The sequence below is a fragment of the Acomys minous genome (assembly GCF_964271855.1).
Source record: "Acomys minous genome assembly, chromosome: 19".
Classification (NCBI taxonomy): domain Eukaryota; kingdom Metazoa; phylum Chordata; class Mammalia; order Rodentia; family Muridae; genus Acomys; species Acomys minous.
In genome coordinates, this window is record NC_140499.1 from 34,702,392 (window position 1) to 34,719,411 (window position 17,020).

The following is a 17,020-nucleotide window of genomic DNA, read 5'->3' on the forward strand; positions in this document are numbered from 1 at the left end:
TGGTCAGGAAACATGCTGTGAATTCTAATGTAATCTCCAAATAACTGCTCTGTGACATCCTTTTGTAGTCAAATTTTATAAGTGCCATTCATATATGTGGAGAATGTGGTTACATGTCCTTTCATTTAAGTTTGTGGATTTGTCTAACTTAAAAATATAATTCTTATAGCATAAAATTGACATATCTAAAATGCACAATTTAATGATTTTAGTATATGCACAAAATTGTGCAGCTTTAACTATAGTTGTCTGTAGCTTTGCATTCTTAGATTTTTCTAAAACAATGCTAAGCAATAGAACAGAACTTATTATTTTTTAATATTCTGGTAGCCAAATTCAACAAAGTAACAAGGAACACTTGATGAGCTATGCTTTCAGTGTGTGGCTGTGACATAAAATGAGAGCTAGTGCAGCTCCATTATTTCAATGTATTTAAATGAGTGTTTGATTTACATATAAAATCCCTGAGGGTTTGAATTCATATATTACTCCCATAGTTTTTAGCATATTCTTGACAAAATATTCTTTTTACTATTCTGTTCTTCTTGGCACATGGCTGTCACTTTAATATCCTCACAGCATTATCTGTATCCTCTTTTTTAAAAACGTTAAGTTGTCATTCAGTTTTGTCTCCTGTAAGTAGCATGGAATTGGATTTTTTTCCTATTATACACTTCCTTAAAAATTGATGAATGTATTCCATTTACATCTATTATACTCACATATATTTGGATTAATGTCTACACATTTCCAGCTTTCTTTTATGTAAATTGGATTACATAACTTTTCCCTTATCTTTTTCCTATTGGTTTAAAAGCTTATATCATATTGCTGCACTTTTTCTTTTTAGAGTCAAGGATTGAAGCAAGGGCCTTGTGGAAACAAGTCAACCCTTCTGCTACAGAGTTATATTCCTAACTGCACAGTCATGCTGTTATTTTTAATGGTTATTTATAACATTGAAAATATTTAAGATGACATTAATATCAATGTTAATTAATATTTAATTAAATTAAGTCAGTATTATGGTTGGCATAAAATAAACCACACAAATTTAGGTTGTATATCTTAGTAAATTTCAGCACCTATATAATTACATATTATATAGATGCTAATTACATATTGAAATATATATATGTATATATATATTTCAAATACAAGTATGAAAGTATCAGCATTACAATAAAAAATAATGAAATATCTACCTCAAAAAAACTTTTTATGTTCCTCAGTATTCCCTACTTCTCTTTAATGTGTCTTTTTGACTCTTATGCCTAGATAACAACAAACCTGATTTTATTCACTACATTTTCTTTTCAGTAGCTTTATACTAATGGAATTATGAACTATGTAGTCTTTTGTGTGATCTTTCAGCATAATCTTTTGATATATATTGATTATTCATTCTTTTTATTTCTGAGTTGTGTTCTATATGTGTTTGCCTGGTGCCCATGGACACCAGAAGAGGCATTGGCTCCCTTGGAACTGTATTACAGGTGGCTGTGAGCTTCCATGTGGCTGCTGGAAACTGAATCCAGGTCCTCTGCAAGAGCTGCAAGTGCTCTTAACCACTGAGCAATCTCTCCAGCCCCAACTTCCTAATTGTTTTTGACTAATTAATTACTCTGTAGTCTACTATTTGAATTCTTGCAAACAGTAGTTATAGACTATTTGTAATGTCATTTATAATTTATAATGCCCTATCAGTAAATGAAGAGTAAAGTCTGGGCTGGCAAAATGACTCATAGATAGAGTCAGGCTGGCTGCCAAGCCTGGCAACCAGAGTTTGATCCTGGGACCCAGATGGTCAAAACAGAGAACCCATTCCTCCAAGATCTCCTCTGCCTTCTCTATGCTCGGCGTGGCACATGGTGTATGCACACATACACACAGAACAGACAAATAAATGTATGTAATAATTTTAAGACAATAACATTTATTTAATAAGAAATTCAAAGGATAATATATGTTAATGAATCACTTTAACTTTAATGTCTTAATTAATAATATTGACATTGCAGTTGAAATAAATTGAATTGGTTTTATAACAGAAACTTAAAGATTGTTTCTTTTTTTAAATTTCATTGCCGATTTTCTATCTATATATTATTATCTGACCGTTTCTTCTTTCTGCCTGATTTTAGATCACAAAATTTGTTCAGGACAGACATAGAAACAGAAGAAACAGACTTCGTAAAGATCAACTTAAGAAACTTCCTGTACATAAATTCAAGAAAGGTAAGTGAATATTATTGTTTCCTAAATAGTAACATTTAGTGTGTTTCAGAATATATAACCATACTTTTTTTCTTTAAAGATTTATTTATTTATTATACAGTGTTTTGCCTTCATGTACACCTGCATGCCAGAAGAGGGCACCAGATCTCATTATAGATGGTTGTGAGCCACCAACCATGTGTTTACTGGGAATTGAACTCGGGATCTTTGAAAGAGCAGCCAGTGCTCTTAATCTTAACCTCTGAGCCATCTCTCTAGCCCCCATGATAATCATACTTAATACTAATTTCTGAATCTCTGCTATATACTATTTTTAACACTCAGTAACATTAATAATGAATTAATTAATAAACAATAATAATTAATGTTTAGGGAAAGATGTGTTTATTATAGGAATCAGGAAAGGAGTCCAAGTTTTGTACTACAGCCAGTGTTCTGTGCTTAGTGAGCTTCAAATGTAGGTACGTACTTGCTAATCCTTTTGGCTAGTACTTCATAGACTTTACTTTTTTTTTTTTAATACCAATTAAATGTTCTGTTTAAAGATTGTTTAATGAAGGTAAAAGTAGAGCTAGCATGAGAGACGCTAGAGAGATGGCTTAGTGGTTAAGAGCGCTGTTCACTCTTCCAGAGAATGGAGATTCAATTCCTAGGACCCACATGGTGGCTTAACAACCATCTGTGACTCCAGCCCCAGGAAAATCCAACACTCCATGGATTTCATGGGCATCAGGCATGCACATGATATACAGACATACAGACAGAAAAAAAAACTATAAGTAAAAGAAAAGAATAAATAAATGATAAATAAAAAGCTAAGTTTCATTTTCTATATAGCTCAAATGTTTTATTACCATTTATAATTTTATCTTGTTAAAAGTATAACAATAAGAGCCCGGAGTGGTAGTGCATGCCTATAATGCCAGCTCTCCTGGAAGCAGAGGCAGGAAGTTTGAGGCCAACCAACCTTGATTACAAAGCAAGTCCAGGACAGCCAAGGCTACACAGAAAAAGCCTGTTTCAGGGAAAACAAAAACAAAAAAGCCAAACCAACAACCACACCAAAAAAACCCTATCATATTTCCATTTTAAAAAGAACATAGATGGTATAAAATTATACTACATATGAGCTGAGTTATTTAAAAGTTGTTTACAGAGTCCACCCCGTATGAAAGTCTACCTTTAGGAATCACCTTGTAAAGCTTCGTTTTGTATGTTTCATTTTATATTTATTAACGCCTAGTTTAGATATTTTTGAATAATCTTGAGATAATCCTTTATTTTAATTGAAAAAGTGTTTTCATATAATATATTCTGATTATGCTTTCCCCGCCTCCAATTTCTCCCAGATCCTCCTACCTACCCAATAACCCCACTCCATGCCCTTTCTTTCTTTTCAAAAGACCTAAACCAAAGACCCCCAAGAAACACACACACAAAACACACTCAGAACTCTGCCTGGTGTGTGTGGGGGGGGGAGACACCCACACACCACACACCGGCAAAAAGAATATTAAAATATACAAGCAAAAGACCAATGAGACAAAAAATGTCCAAACAAAGCAATATGAGTCAAAATGTCTACAAAAATACCTTTGAGATTGCTTTCTGTTATGAACTACTCCTGGGCATGAGGACTCCCTTAAGTGTGGCTCATATGCCAAGTGAGACTCTATTGGAGAAAACTAAGTTTTCCTTTACAATTGTGATTAATTATAGATAGCTTCTTGGTCAGTTGTTCATTTCCCCACCTCTTAAACCACCCCACCACCACCAAAAAACAAAACAAAGCAAAATAAAACCAAAACCAAAATGTTTTTTAAAATCAGTGTTGACAGCTAGCAAGATAGATCAGCAGGTAAAGGTTCCTCTGATGACCTGAGTTTGGCCTCCAGTATCTACATGGTGAGAGTAGAGAATTCACATACATATACACACTGTTAAAAAGAAGAAGAAGAAGAAGAAGAAGAAGAAGAAATTGAAACTTCCCTGGGTTAAAGTGTTTTAAAACGGGTTTGCAAAGTTGGCTTCTTCCCTGAGTAGCCATTATAGAAGTTTTGAGCAGTTCTTTTCAGCAGGGCGTGGTGGCGCACGTCTTTAATCCCAGCACTTGGAGGCAGAGGCAGGCAAATCCATGTGAGTTCGTGGCCAGCCTGGTCTACAGATCGAGTCTAGGACAGCCAGGGCTACACAAAGAAACCCTGTCTTGAAAAAGCAAACAAAAGTTCATTTCTTTTATCCTTTTTTCTTTCTCTTAGCGTTCTTTAACCTTAGCCCCTGGGAGGCAGAGGCAGGTGGATTCAGGCCTGTCTTATCTGTACTGTGACTTCCAGGCCAGGCCAAGGATACATAGCAAGATCCTGCCCCAAAAAACACAAAACAAAAATCTAGGCTTAAAAAGCAGTTGGTTGTACCCATAGCAGCCATGCCACTGTGGCCCCAGTGTGTTCAGCTTGCCTGCTGTGTTGTTGTACAGAACGTAGCATCCACATTTGAGCAGGACTGTCAGTGACAATTCTTCCACAGGAGTCTGTACTAACTAATGAAAAAGGAGGGAACTTTCAGCTTGGTCTCAGCCTCATTTCTCCACGTCCTGCAGCCAAAGTGTGTCATCTTTAGAAATAGACTCTTACCACCTAGCCCTGGTGTGCAGCCAACAGCCCTGGGAATAACCCTGTGGTTTGTAGGGTATCAGGGGATTGATCCCTTTGCCAACAAGTCATAGGAAGGCAGCCTACTCTGGGACTTAAGGTTTTACTTAGCAACCTTATGACTCTAGGGAGTCCATGCACAGTGACTTCAGTCAAACACTTTGATAGTTTTACCATCCTCCCAGATACCTTTCCAAATCTGTAAGACACAGAAGGGTTAGCATTTATAGACGGTGAGAAAGGTCTTTGAAGGCCTCCTGCTGTCTTGGACTGCTATTAAGCTTTCACAAGGCCCAATACTGCATGGAAAGATTCTGTCTCTTGTATACAGCAGTATAGATAGGGGCACTAATCCATCTAATTCTATAACCAACGGTCATTTTCCATGAGCCATTTGGTCTCCTTGTGTTGTTGGCACTTGTTATGGAGTTTCTGTGCATCCCTCTAACTACCCAGCGGTCTTCCTGAGGCTGGCTTGTGCTGTTTCACCTGGATCAGGCCCAAGGGGAAGCCAGAACAACAGTCTCCTGTGCCTGCCACTGGAGTTAGCTCCCCAGTTCTCATTAAGCCCAGGCTAGGCTGTGCCCCTTGCCTTTTCATTGGTGCTAAAAGCCCCAGTCTGGATAAACGCTCTCCAACCCCAAGGTACTTTTTTTTCTTGTAGTGGGGAGAAATGTACATAGAATACTAAGGTGTGTGTGTGTGTGTGTGTGTGTGTGTGTGTGTGTGTGTGTGTGTACGCGCGTCTGTGTAACTTTATACCCCTAGGGCAAGCTTAATCTTTTTTCATTTGCACTATTTTTGTCACTTATGCTTGAATAACAGTTTCTGCCTTCCAGAAACTAACGCAGCATTTGTCTTTATTGATTTTTTGTTTTGTTTTGTTTTGTTTTTGTTTTTGTTTTTTTTCCCCTCAGGAACTCCAGAGACAGGTTTTGCCACATTGATCTTCTGGCTCAGATAGACCCTTTTGTTTGTTTTGCCCTTCTTAGCTCCTCTGGATTGCTTTAGGACTTTATAAATTCAATTTACATGCTGGCCAGATCTGCCAGAGCCCCTTCTACATTATAAAGAGTACATTCTGCCATGAAGCTCAGTAAAGCCACTGAAGCCCTGTTCTAGTTCCAAGGTCATTTATGAAAAGAAGGAGAAAAATTTTTTTCTTTTACATGTATCTGTGGGGGAAGTAGAGGGAGCACAGCACACATGTAAGGGTCAGAGCGTAACTCACAAGAGTCAGTTTTCTCCTTCCACCATGTTAGCTTTCAGATTAACCTCAGGTCGAGGAGTTAGGAGGCAAGTGCCTTTATCTGCTGAGCCCTGCCACTGGTTCCCAACAACAACTTCTTTTTCTCTTTTTGGCTTTTGGAGACAGGGTCTCTCTGTGTAGCCTTGGCTGTCCTGGACTCACTTTGTAGACCAGGCTGGCCTTGAACTCACAATGATCTGCCTGCTTCTGCCTCCCCAGCGCTGGGATTAAAGGCATGTGCCACCACACCCAGCTTCTTTTTCTCTTTTTAATAGGTAATTAATTTTATGTGTTTTCCCTCAGTGTGCATATGTGTACTACATGCATGCCTGGTGTTCACCGAGGTCAGAAGAAAGCATCAGATTTCCTGGAACTGGAGTTATATAGACTTGTGATGTGTGGGCTGGGAGTCAAACCCATCCTTTAAAAAGCAACCAATACTTTTAACCCCTTAGCAAGCTTGCCAGACCCAGGCCTGCAACTTAACTGCCCTGTAAAACAGCCCTTTCATGCACCAAACCATAGTTTCTTGCTGTGCAGTTTGCTTAGTAATAACACCGTCCTTTCACTATTGTCTTCCAGTGCCTGATGTTCATGGAGACCTCAGCCATCAATAAACATGTGCTCCTGATGACTTGTGTGGGCTGGTTCATCAGTGACTGCTTTCTTATGTGTCATGTCAGATTATCTGATCTTTGTCTCAAGGAGGAAGCGGTGGTTAAAATACTGTTTCTCCACTTCCGTGGCACTTATATTGATCCTTCTGCACACATGTCCACAGCATCATAAGCCAGTTGTCAGGGGACACTGGCATTCTTGGCTTAAAAATCTTCCCCAATTTAAGCAGTTAACAAGTAGAGTGTTGGGGCAATTAACCCCAACAAGAGCTCTTCAGCAGAGATCTAATTTGTGCTCTTTTCCTTGCATCCTGCCAACTCTAGGAGATGGAAGGCCAAAAGCTCCATCTCATTTTTCCCTTTTTCCACCTTCCCTGCCAAATGAGAGGATGATGCTCACATGACTTTCTCCTAATGCAGTTCCTTTTATACTCTGATGATTTCCTTCTTGGCACATTGCTGAGCCTTAGGTTACATGTCTTGCTGCCCACAGCAAAAACCAATCAACATCTGTCACACATTGCTTATAATCTCACCTCATTTGGGCTTTTATGGATTGCAGCATACTCTTTAGTCCATCAGCTGTTTAGGGATAGAGGTGGTCTGTGTTTATCAAGGAGGATTGACACCTCCTACCACATACAAGAAGATGGCCTCCCTTAGTGGCCCATTCTCAGGTGGCCTGGCCTGAGTCTTATATCTTATCTCTCATTGTTGGGAACCATGTAATTGCCACTGCAGCAAGGCGGCACAGCATCCATATCACATAGGAGAAATAGCTATATCAAGATTACCCCACACATGCTCCACGCTCAGACAGATCAACCTCAGTTCCACTTCATCACTCATACCATAGGCTATACAGCGTCTCCTCCCCAACCCATCTATGAGCTACTATTCAGATGCCAATCATGTGCCACAGCTTTTCCTGGGAAGGCAAGAATAAACATTTATTCATTCACCCTACATAGGGCATTGATGACCAAAGAAATAACTCCACCTTAGGCTAGCTTGATGAACCAAGGAATTTATTGGGATTACTTATAGGAGTATGGGTGACTCAGAGCCACATGGGTATATAGTATACCCGAGCATGGGTGATGACTCAGAAAAGCTGCATCTCTGACATGCCACACACAAATAATTAGCAGATGCCTCCACTAGTGGGTCTTTTGTCTCTTGTAATTTTTTGCTGTAATCTTTGAAAAGGATTCATATGAATTTTTTAAGTCCTGTGAGCTTCTGGAATATTATGAGTCTCAGTTCTCACCGCAGGAGTGAGGAAACAGCTACAGAGCACTGTTTCTAAAAATCCAAATGGATAATTTAAGGAATGAAGTGACATGGGTCTATAGGTTTCTTAGTCATTTTTTTTTCTGTTACTGTGATAAAATTACCATGACCAAAGCAACGTTAGAGAGTCTATTTTGGCTTATAGTTCTAGAGAGACATCTCTGATGGTTGGAAGCATGAAGCAAGCCGCTGGCAGGAGCAAGAAGCTGAGAGCTTGGGCCCTGCTTAGGACAAATCATTGATGAAAAAGATTTTCAGGACAGTTGGTGAAATTTGAATTTGCTTTGAATGATATTAATATATTTATATATTAAGAAATTGGCATAATAATGTTATGATTATGCCTTTAAAGCTCTTGTTTGCGATATAAAAATATTTAATAAAATGATATGTCTTAGTATTGGCTTTTAATTTTTTCAAGAAAACACTGGAAGTAGATCTAACAAAGATAAAAGAATATTGAAATTGTTAGACCTGATGATTGAAGATTAGGTTGTGTAGTGGTATATTTTTATATATTTATGTTTTAAAATTTCTCTAATTTAAAAATGTGTTAAAGAAAGCAATGAGATACTTACATGAGTCTACGTCAAAGTACAGATGCAGAAGTCAGTGAGGAATGCTGCCACACCATCTTCCCTACAGAATCACTCCACCTGAGGAGTTACAGAGCATCACAAGTCATTTTATTTTGTTTCTGGTTCCTCACTTCTCTCATCTCTGAAGTTCACCATTACTCATGCTTTGTATTAAGACAACATTCATGGGAGGGGATGCATCTACTAGGTTACAGTAGTAAGCTAGCAGTCAGCATTTTCTAGTCGGCCAGTACTTCCTCCAGCATGATAAAGTAGAAAGAATGAACCAGAAGACCTCATTTTACCACTTGGATATCACCTTGAGAGCCCACTTAACCTAACTTCCCTGACAATATCTGTGCAACTTGCTTAGCTATGAGGAAAAGCAGTACAAAACTGTGTCCTTTTAAATAAGGAGTTGCTGTGGGCTGAAAGTAAGTTAGTACTGTAGTGCCATGATTCTGTAGGAAGGTGAGCTTCAGGACGTCTTAGCTTCTGCAGAAGAAACCTGCACTTGTGATCTAATGTCTCTGTCTCTACAGTGTCCTGCAGTTACTGTGTTCCTTTCAGTTACCAAGATTGATTTTCCCCCATTACCTTTGTAAATGAATGTGTGCCTATTACTGTCATAGACACTTTAGGCAACTTACAAGGAGGAAAAGTATGAGCCAGTTTTCAAGCAATTTCCAGGATAAATATAAATTTATATATAGCTCCATGAAAGTATGCTTGCCTGTCACAGTACCACATTCATATATTGTAGTAGGTGGTCCCCTGAAAGGGTCGCTCTATCCTCTAAATAGACACACTTGGTTAGACTATAATTAGGCTTTGAAAAAGTAGTTATGCAACCTTTTAGGATAAATGCTCCCACAAAAATGTGAATGACCTCATATTTAGTTATCTTATTAATTTTGGGCTAAAATGAAAGTCTTACAGCCAACTTGCTTGTATGGTTAGTTTTCTCAGATGATAGGGACTGGAGCATTGCCCTTCATTCTTGTTACTGATTTACCCAAGACAACTTTTATTCCTTGAATCCTGAAAGTAGGTTAGTCTTACAGTCTCTGTATTCGCCTGTATATCTCAGGCCCTGTTTCCTTTCAGTTCTGTGGTGCAGGGTTATAACATGTCCTAATCCACCATTTATTTCTCTACTTGAAAGATTTCAGTTACCCTCTGTTGTTTGCCATTTTACTTTAGAGCACTCATGGTGGTATTTAGAGCTTTTCAGAATCTGGCTCAATTACACTCATTTAACTTTACCTTCTACTGCCATTTATTACTTACTCTGCATGACTTTGGCATGTTTTTTATTCGAAAATGCTTTATATATGTTTACTCTTATCAATAACGTCTTTTTTTTTTAATCCAGTGTATACTTAAGGCCTTTAAGAAAGCTTCTTCAGAACCTATCATTAAAGTCTTCACTCTCAGATGTCTTGATTATCGTAGACATCATATCTAGTATTGCTACTGTAAAGTATTTTATTATGTTTTCCTGTCTTGAGAGTCGGATGACACATTCAGCATGTAAAAATATGAGGCCAGCCCCCCTCTATCAGGCCCCATCTACCTCCTAAAGTGTCTACCACCTCCCGATAGTGCCATGCTGGGGAACACATCCTTAAAATATATGCCTTTGGGGGAAGATTCAAGATTCAGATGACAGTATGTCCTTTGCTAGAATGTTTGTACTGGGGTATTAGTGTTTTCTTATCAATTTCTTTCCAAAGCACTTTTTAGAAGGAAGTTTATGTTTGATTTTTTATACTTTCTTTACTTAAGCTGAAATTAAACTAAACACAAGAATAATCTACCCAAAAAGCACAAATCATTTAGAAGCACTATATTCCTCTTTATCCAGGGGTGATATAGGCCCAAAGCCTCAGAGACACTGAAGTGGAGCAGGTTTTAACATTCTTTATATTGCAAAGAAAGGAAGGGAAATACTAAAGTAGAACACTGGTATTTTAGGATATGTGTAATTTTTAAAATTAGGGTTCATTTTTATGTGTATGTGTGTTTTGCCTGCATGTAGATATGTGTACCAGATGTGTATAGAGGGCAGGAGAGGGTATCAGATCCCCTGGAGTTGGAGCTACAGATGGTTGTGAGCCACCATGTGGTGGTGTGATTTGAACCCTGGTCACCTCGCTAATCCAGTATGTATTTAAAATCAGGTATCTTGAAGTAGGTCTGGAGGGTATTTTGCACCCTAATTTCCTAATTAGGAAATTTCCTAAATTCTTCATTTCTAGATGGCTGTATAATAATACTTCTGGGCTAGGAAGGTAGCTCAGTGAGCAAAGCACTTGCCAAGCAAGTTTGAGGACCTTTGTTTTGGATACCCACAGCTCCCCACCCCCAACACACACACACACACACACACACACACACACACACACACACCACCACCACCACCACCACCACCACCACCACCCCAAAAGCCAGTAGTGAATGTAATCCTGGTACACCTCTGGCAATACAAGAGGTGGAGACTGGAGAATCTCCAGAAGCTCACAGGTCAGCTAGCCTGAAACAAGAGATTCTATCTCAAATAAGATAGAAGACAAGTACCAACACTCAAGGTTGTTTTCTGATCTCCATACACATATACAAACAAAAATATACACACTAAAACATTTTCTAGGTACTATGAGTCAAGGTGAAAGGAGACAACACAACATAATGGCTAAGACACTGCAAAAGCCTTTAAGTATAGAACATTCTGGAATTCTAGATTCCCCCAGATGTTGTATGTGTGACAGTTCCATAACCTTTCCATTATACATTTAATGTTTAAATGTGACCAAGGGTGCCTATTTTGCTGGTGTGTGTGTGTGTGTGTGTGTGTGTGTGTGTGTGTGTGTGTGTGTAAGTAAATCTGTGAGAAATGGTAGATGGACTTGATGTCCCTATCTGCAGTCCCAGCACTCTGGAGGTGGGAACAGGGGTATCAGGAGTTGAGGGCCAGCCTTGGACACATAGCAAGCTGGAGTCCACTCGAGCTAAGTGAGATCCTATCTTACCCATCTCAAGTACATATGCATATAGCCACAGAAGAAAAGAAAAAAGAAAAATGATTGTCAGAGCCATGGAACGAGTCTAAAAATGGTAGAAATTACTAAAACAAAACTTCTTAAATAAGTCATACATAAAATGAAATTTTCTCTTATTTTAAGTTACCAGGTACCTAACTACTGTAGCTTAAAAGTTATTTTTTAAGGTAACGCATGTAGGAGAAAGTCTGTATCATCATCATCATCATCATCATCATCATCATCATCATCATATTAGAAAAGAGCAATGTAGAATTTATAGTAGATTACTTTAAAAATAGAATACTTAATCTTTAAAATTCTTACTACTTAAATATAGTTCCTAAGAAATGTTTTTGTTTTTATAATTACATTTGCCATCATTTGCTTTTTACTGGGGATGAAGCATGAGGTGAGAGTGCAGCCAGCTCTTCCCTGCTTCTAATGTATTCAACCCATTCAATTCAAAGTCTTATAGTCAAGTCCAGAGGATGCTGGATGTTTCAGTTGTGCAACTTCCCTAAGTAGCCCAAGTAGTAGCTCAGTGTAAAATAGTTAATCTGGTGAGGCATGGTCTCAGTGTACCCTGTGATAAGCTGATAGGCGTATCATGGTAGTTTTACCAGGATGAGATCTAGATATATGTGCCAAACACTTTGTACTCTGCTTTTGCATTATCTCTGTGGAGCACACACAACACCATCAAAACATAGGTATGTTGACAATTGCTGGTTTTGACTCTGAAGCCTACTTTCTGTCTTATAGAAGGCTATGTATCAAATAGGTAAACCTACAAGATGGGACATGGCAGCATGTCTTGCCATTTCATAACTAGCTCAGCACTATAAGGACTGTCTGCAGTACATATAAAACACTGGGCTTTATTTTGGCCTACAATCACAAACTACATCTTTCAATCTTGTGTGCAAAGTAAATAATGTAGCAAAAAATAGATCAATATAAAGTCATCACTTGGAACTGTTTCCAGGACATGAAAACTCAATGACTCTAAAATATCAAATTTACACAATTAAAGATGACCCAGATCATAACTACCTTTATTAGTAGTTTCTTGGGTTACAAATTATGACAAACACAGTAGCTGAAAGCACTACAAATTTATTTCTTGTAGTTCTGCATAAGGACTCTTGTGGCCATCCTGAATTCATGGGAAAAGCACAAGCCAGTCTCCTTACTTACCTTGATCTCTGTTAACACAACAGAGGCATGTTAAAAGGTAATGAGACTAAATGGTTGACATGTATGGTAACATGTGTCATGGTTTAATTACTTAATGCTCAAACTCTACCCTCAAACATCTGTATAATGATAGGTTATCATAATGTTAGAGCTCTGTAATATTTCTTGTTAAGACTCACTTAATCAGTCTGACCAAACTCTACCTGAAAGTCCAACATGTGTGCACATGACATTATTAGAGTGTATTTGGTAGTGGTCATATACAGTAAGCACAACCAAGGTACTAATAAAACAAAAAATACTAATTTTCTTTAAAGCTTTCTATTGTGGATTCTCCTTGGTGTTTAAATGACTAGAGACACTGAATGACTTGCTTGTAAAGAGCCATTATTCCCTTTTATGTACGGTGCCCATGCAGACTATCTTCCCAGATAGTGGGAACCTTCTTCCAACGTTGTAATCCCTGTGTAGGTCACGCAATGAAGCCCTCTTTTGTTTCCTAGGGTTTTTTTAAAAGTGACTTTTGTATTTGGATTAAACTAAACTAAAGCAGTCACTGAGATAAAGTATTTTTAAATCTATGAAAAAAATAATAATAAAGCAGCTGCATTTAAAAGAGTATTGCTTTGCTTCCTTTAAAAACACCACAGAACTGGTACATATTGGTTATTTGAAGCCAAAAGTGTCTTCGTGTCAAATCTATATTAATAAACATACTATATATATTTGAACATGTTTTAATGTGCTTTTGCGTATGTGCTGGGGGGGGAGGGGAGGGATATAGGTCAGTGGTAAAGCTCCTACCTAGCATTTCTGAATTCAGTCCTGCCACCAGCTACAAAACTGACTTAGACTTTTTAAAATATAATGAAATTTTGTTTTTTCTAGTATATTTCAAAACTAATATGTGAATGTTTAGGGAAACTCTTAATGTAATTGTGACTCTTATGAAAATCTTTGACAAAGGTAATCAAACAACTCTGACTTCTATTTTTAATAGCCTGATTTGGGTAAAAGGCTAATTATTTTGAACTTGAAGTAGCCCTTTGAGACAGAACAACAAAGGCATCATTTAGAGACAGACAATCAAACAGCATTCACAGTAAGTTTGTAAAGTTTCAACGAGTCTGACTATATATTTTATTTACACTTCTCTGTTTCAGGAGATGAGTATGATGTGTGTGCTATTTGTTTGGAGGAATATGAAGACGGAGATAAGCTACGGATCCTCCCCTGCTCCCATGGTATGAGTAATCACACAGTGCTTTGAGCTTGCATATAATTCAATTTTGAGTTCTATATCAGGGAGAAGAGACAGAAATGCAAAAATGAAGGATAGATGTGATTCTATAGAAATATACTAACTTCTTACGTACGTACACCATATGAACAGATCACAACACTAAATAAACATAGCAAGAAATTAAGTGATATAGTCTCTTAATACGACACTGTTATGCAGGATTGACTCCAGAGGAATGTCTATGCATCTTACTTTCTATATTTCAATGTCATCCTTTTTGTGTTGTGATAAAAAAGAAAATATTGCATAAAAAATCAAATTTCAGCACCTGTTAATACTGGGATCATGTACTTCTTCATAAAGAGCATCTTATTCCCTGCTGAACCAATCGAGCATTGTATTTGAAAATAGTACTTTTAACAGAACTGTGGTACTGAAGATGTATATTTTGCTTCAACAGCTTATCATTGCAAGTGTGTAGATCCCTGGCTAACTAAAACAAAAAAGACCTGTCCAGTCTGCAAACAAAAAGTTGTTCCTTCCCAAGGTGATTCGGACTCTGACACAGACAGCAGTCAGGAGGAAAACGAGGTGTCAGAGAACACCCCTTTACTTCCACCTTCTGCTTCTGTCAGGACCCAGTCATTTGGGTCTTTGTCAGAATCCCACTCACATCAGAACATGACAGAGTCTTCAGACTACGAGGAAGATGACAATGAAGAGACCGAAAGCAGTGATGCAGACAATGAAATTACTGAACACAGCGTTGTGGTCCAGCTACAGCCTAATGGTGAACAGGATTACAACATTGCAAATACTGTGTGACTTTCAGGTGGTTGGTTTATTTCCCTTCAAAATGTTTATTTAGGTATATGGTTTGATTTTTCTGCTCCCTTTAGACATTTCTGTAGAAATAACTTATTTTTTAGTTTTCTAGTGTAATCAAGTTCCTGAAACAGGCTATTTGATCTCTGATACTTATGTCAAATAGTATAATCCATTCCACTAACAAGTAACAGACTGGTGCTGTAACTCAGGCATCAAATTAGCTCTCTGGGGATGATGGAATGTAGTCAAGACACTCTAAAAATTCTCACTATAGCTAGAAATGAAGGCCTAGATCACAGTATGCAGCTGTTGTTACACATGAAGTCTGCTCTGGTCATCTAGCATGAGCTAAAACAACTCTCACTTCCATAATGTTGCCTAGCGTTGTTGGGATGGACACCGTCTCTTCTGGTGTTCTCCCTGTGTCATGGTTAGTGACTGACAGCAGGCAAGTCAGGATTTTTCTTTCTTTCTTCGTAGCACCACAGAGAAACTAAAAAGTCTTTTTCCTCCCCATTCCCAAGTAGTTATTCCTCATAGGAAAGGTCTAGTGTAGACTTCAAATACTTTGTTTTAAGGTTTTTAAAGACCATTATAGTGTTATAAGTTTGATTCCACAGGAACATATGTCCCTGGACCTTACTTTCCATATTTCAGTATCCTTTTGTGTTACTAAAAAAAAAAAAAATGCTGCATAAAAATACCAAATTTCAGCAACTGTTAATACTGAGATCATATACCTCTTCTTAAAGAGCATCTTCTGCTAGTTAGCCCTGCTGAACCATGTGCAGAGGAAATTGTTCAAGTATTTGGTTTGAAAATAAGTGCTTTTGTTTAATAGAACTAATGTATCGAGGCAATGTATTATGAATAGCTAAATTATATAACACTGTAACTATATAGAAAATATACTTAAATATAATCAGAATGTTTAAGACTTTTTATATGGCCTTGTATGAGAGCTTCAATGTTAATAAATGTTTTCCACTTTAAAAGCCACAAAGTATTTGTTCTGATGAACTCTTTATCACATTAGCCTTATAAGCAGGGTGCTATAAAGGAAAATAATGCAAGTCATACATCACCTTAGAATTCGACACAAGGTTACTTACGACTTACAAGCATTTAGACTTTCCCTCCAAAGTTACCACTATAGCTAAAATCACCCCGTAAATAGTATAAATTCGGGTACTCTGTTGTAAATTATGGCACATTCTTTACAGTAGATGCATCTAGTGACATTGAAAATTGAATAAAATCATGTTGTAGAATAAGTCTATCGGTGTATGAGCCTTTCATTATTTTTTAAATGCTGTATTTTAAGAGAAATGTAACACTAGTAAAAGAAATTTTAATTTTAAATTGTTTCTCTTTAAAAGCTTTTATACTATTCATTTGTGGGTTTTGTTTGTTTGTGCTTAGTTTAGTTTTTTGAGACAAGGTTTCTCTCTGTAGCCCTAGCCATCCTGCAACTTACTCTGTAGGTCAGGCTTGCCTCTGCCTCCCAAGTGCTGGGATTAAATGCCTGCATCAGCTCTTTACTTAAAAAAAAAAAAAAAAAAGATTTTTACTACAGTGATAAAAGCAACAAGATATTGACACAAAATGAACAGACCAGAACAGAGGACCCAGATATAAGGCCATGAAATACAGTCACCTGGTTTTGATACATTTGTGTATCTTCAGCAAATGAGGCTGAGCAAATTGGGTATCCACATACAGAAGAATGAAACTTGAACCTTATCTCATCTTGTATAAAAGGCAATTCCAAATATAGTAAAGACTTGAGTGTTAGACCTCAATTCTGAATGCTAGAGGATAGAGCCGGAAGTAAACTAGATATAGGAACAGGTAAGGACTTCCTATGTAGGACTCCAGTTGCTCAGGAAATAAGGCTGACAAAGGACATTGCAGATCAAGTGAAGAGGCAGCCTCCATAATAGAAGAAAATCTTTACCAGATATCTGATAGGGTTTGGTGGATAGAATATATAAAGAGCTTAAAAAGCTGAAAATAAAAAATAGAAACAACCTGATTAAACAGTGGTCTAGGGAACGGAACAGAGTTCACAAAAGAAGAAAG

At 37.6% G+C, this 17,020-nt stretch overlaps 1 protein-coding gene across 2 annotated transcripts in view; it reads left to right on the top strand.

Annotated features, from left to right (window-relative positions):
- Positions 1–16,212, top strand: part of RNF13 (ring finger protein 13) — an 89,276-nt gene extending 73,064 nt beyond the window's left edge. For both annotated transcript variants that reach the window (XM_084769357.1, XM_084769358.1), the window contains 3 exons: positions 2,145–2,238; positions 14,031–14,111; positions 14,571–16,212. In XM_084769357.1, the coding sequence (XP_084625483.1) occupies positions 2,145–2,238; positions 14,031–14,111; positions 14,571–14,935 (540 nt within the window). In that variant the 3' untranslated portion in view covers positions 14,936–16,212. The remainder of the gene's footprint in view (positions 1–2,144; positions 2,239–14,030; positions 14,112–14,570) is intronic.
- Positions 16,213–17,020: the final 808 nt, after the last annotated feature.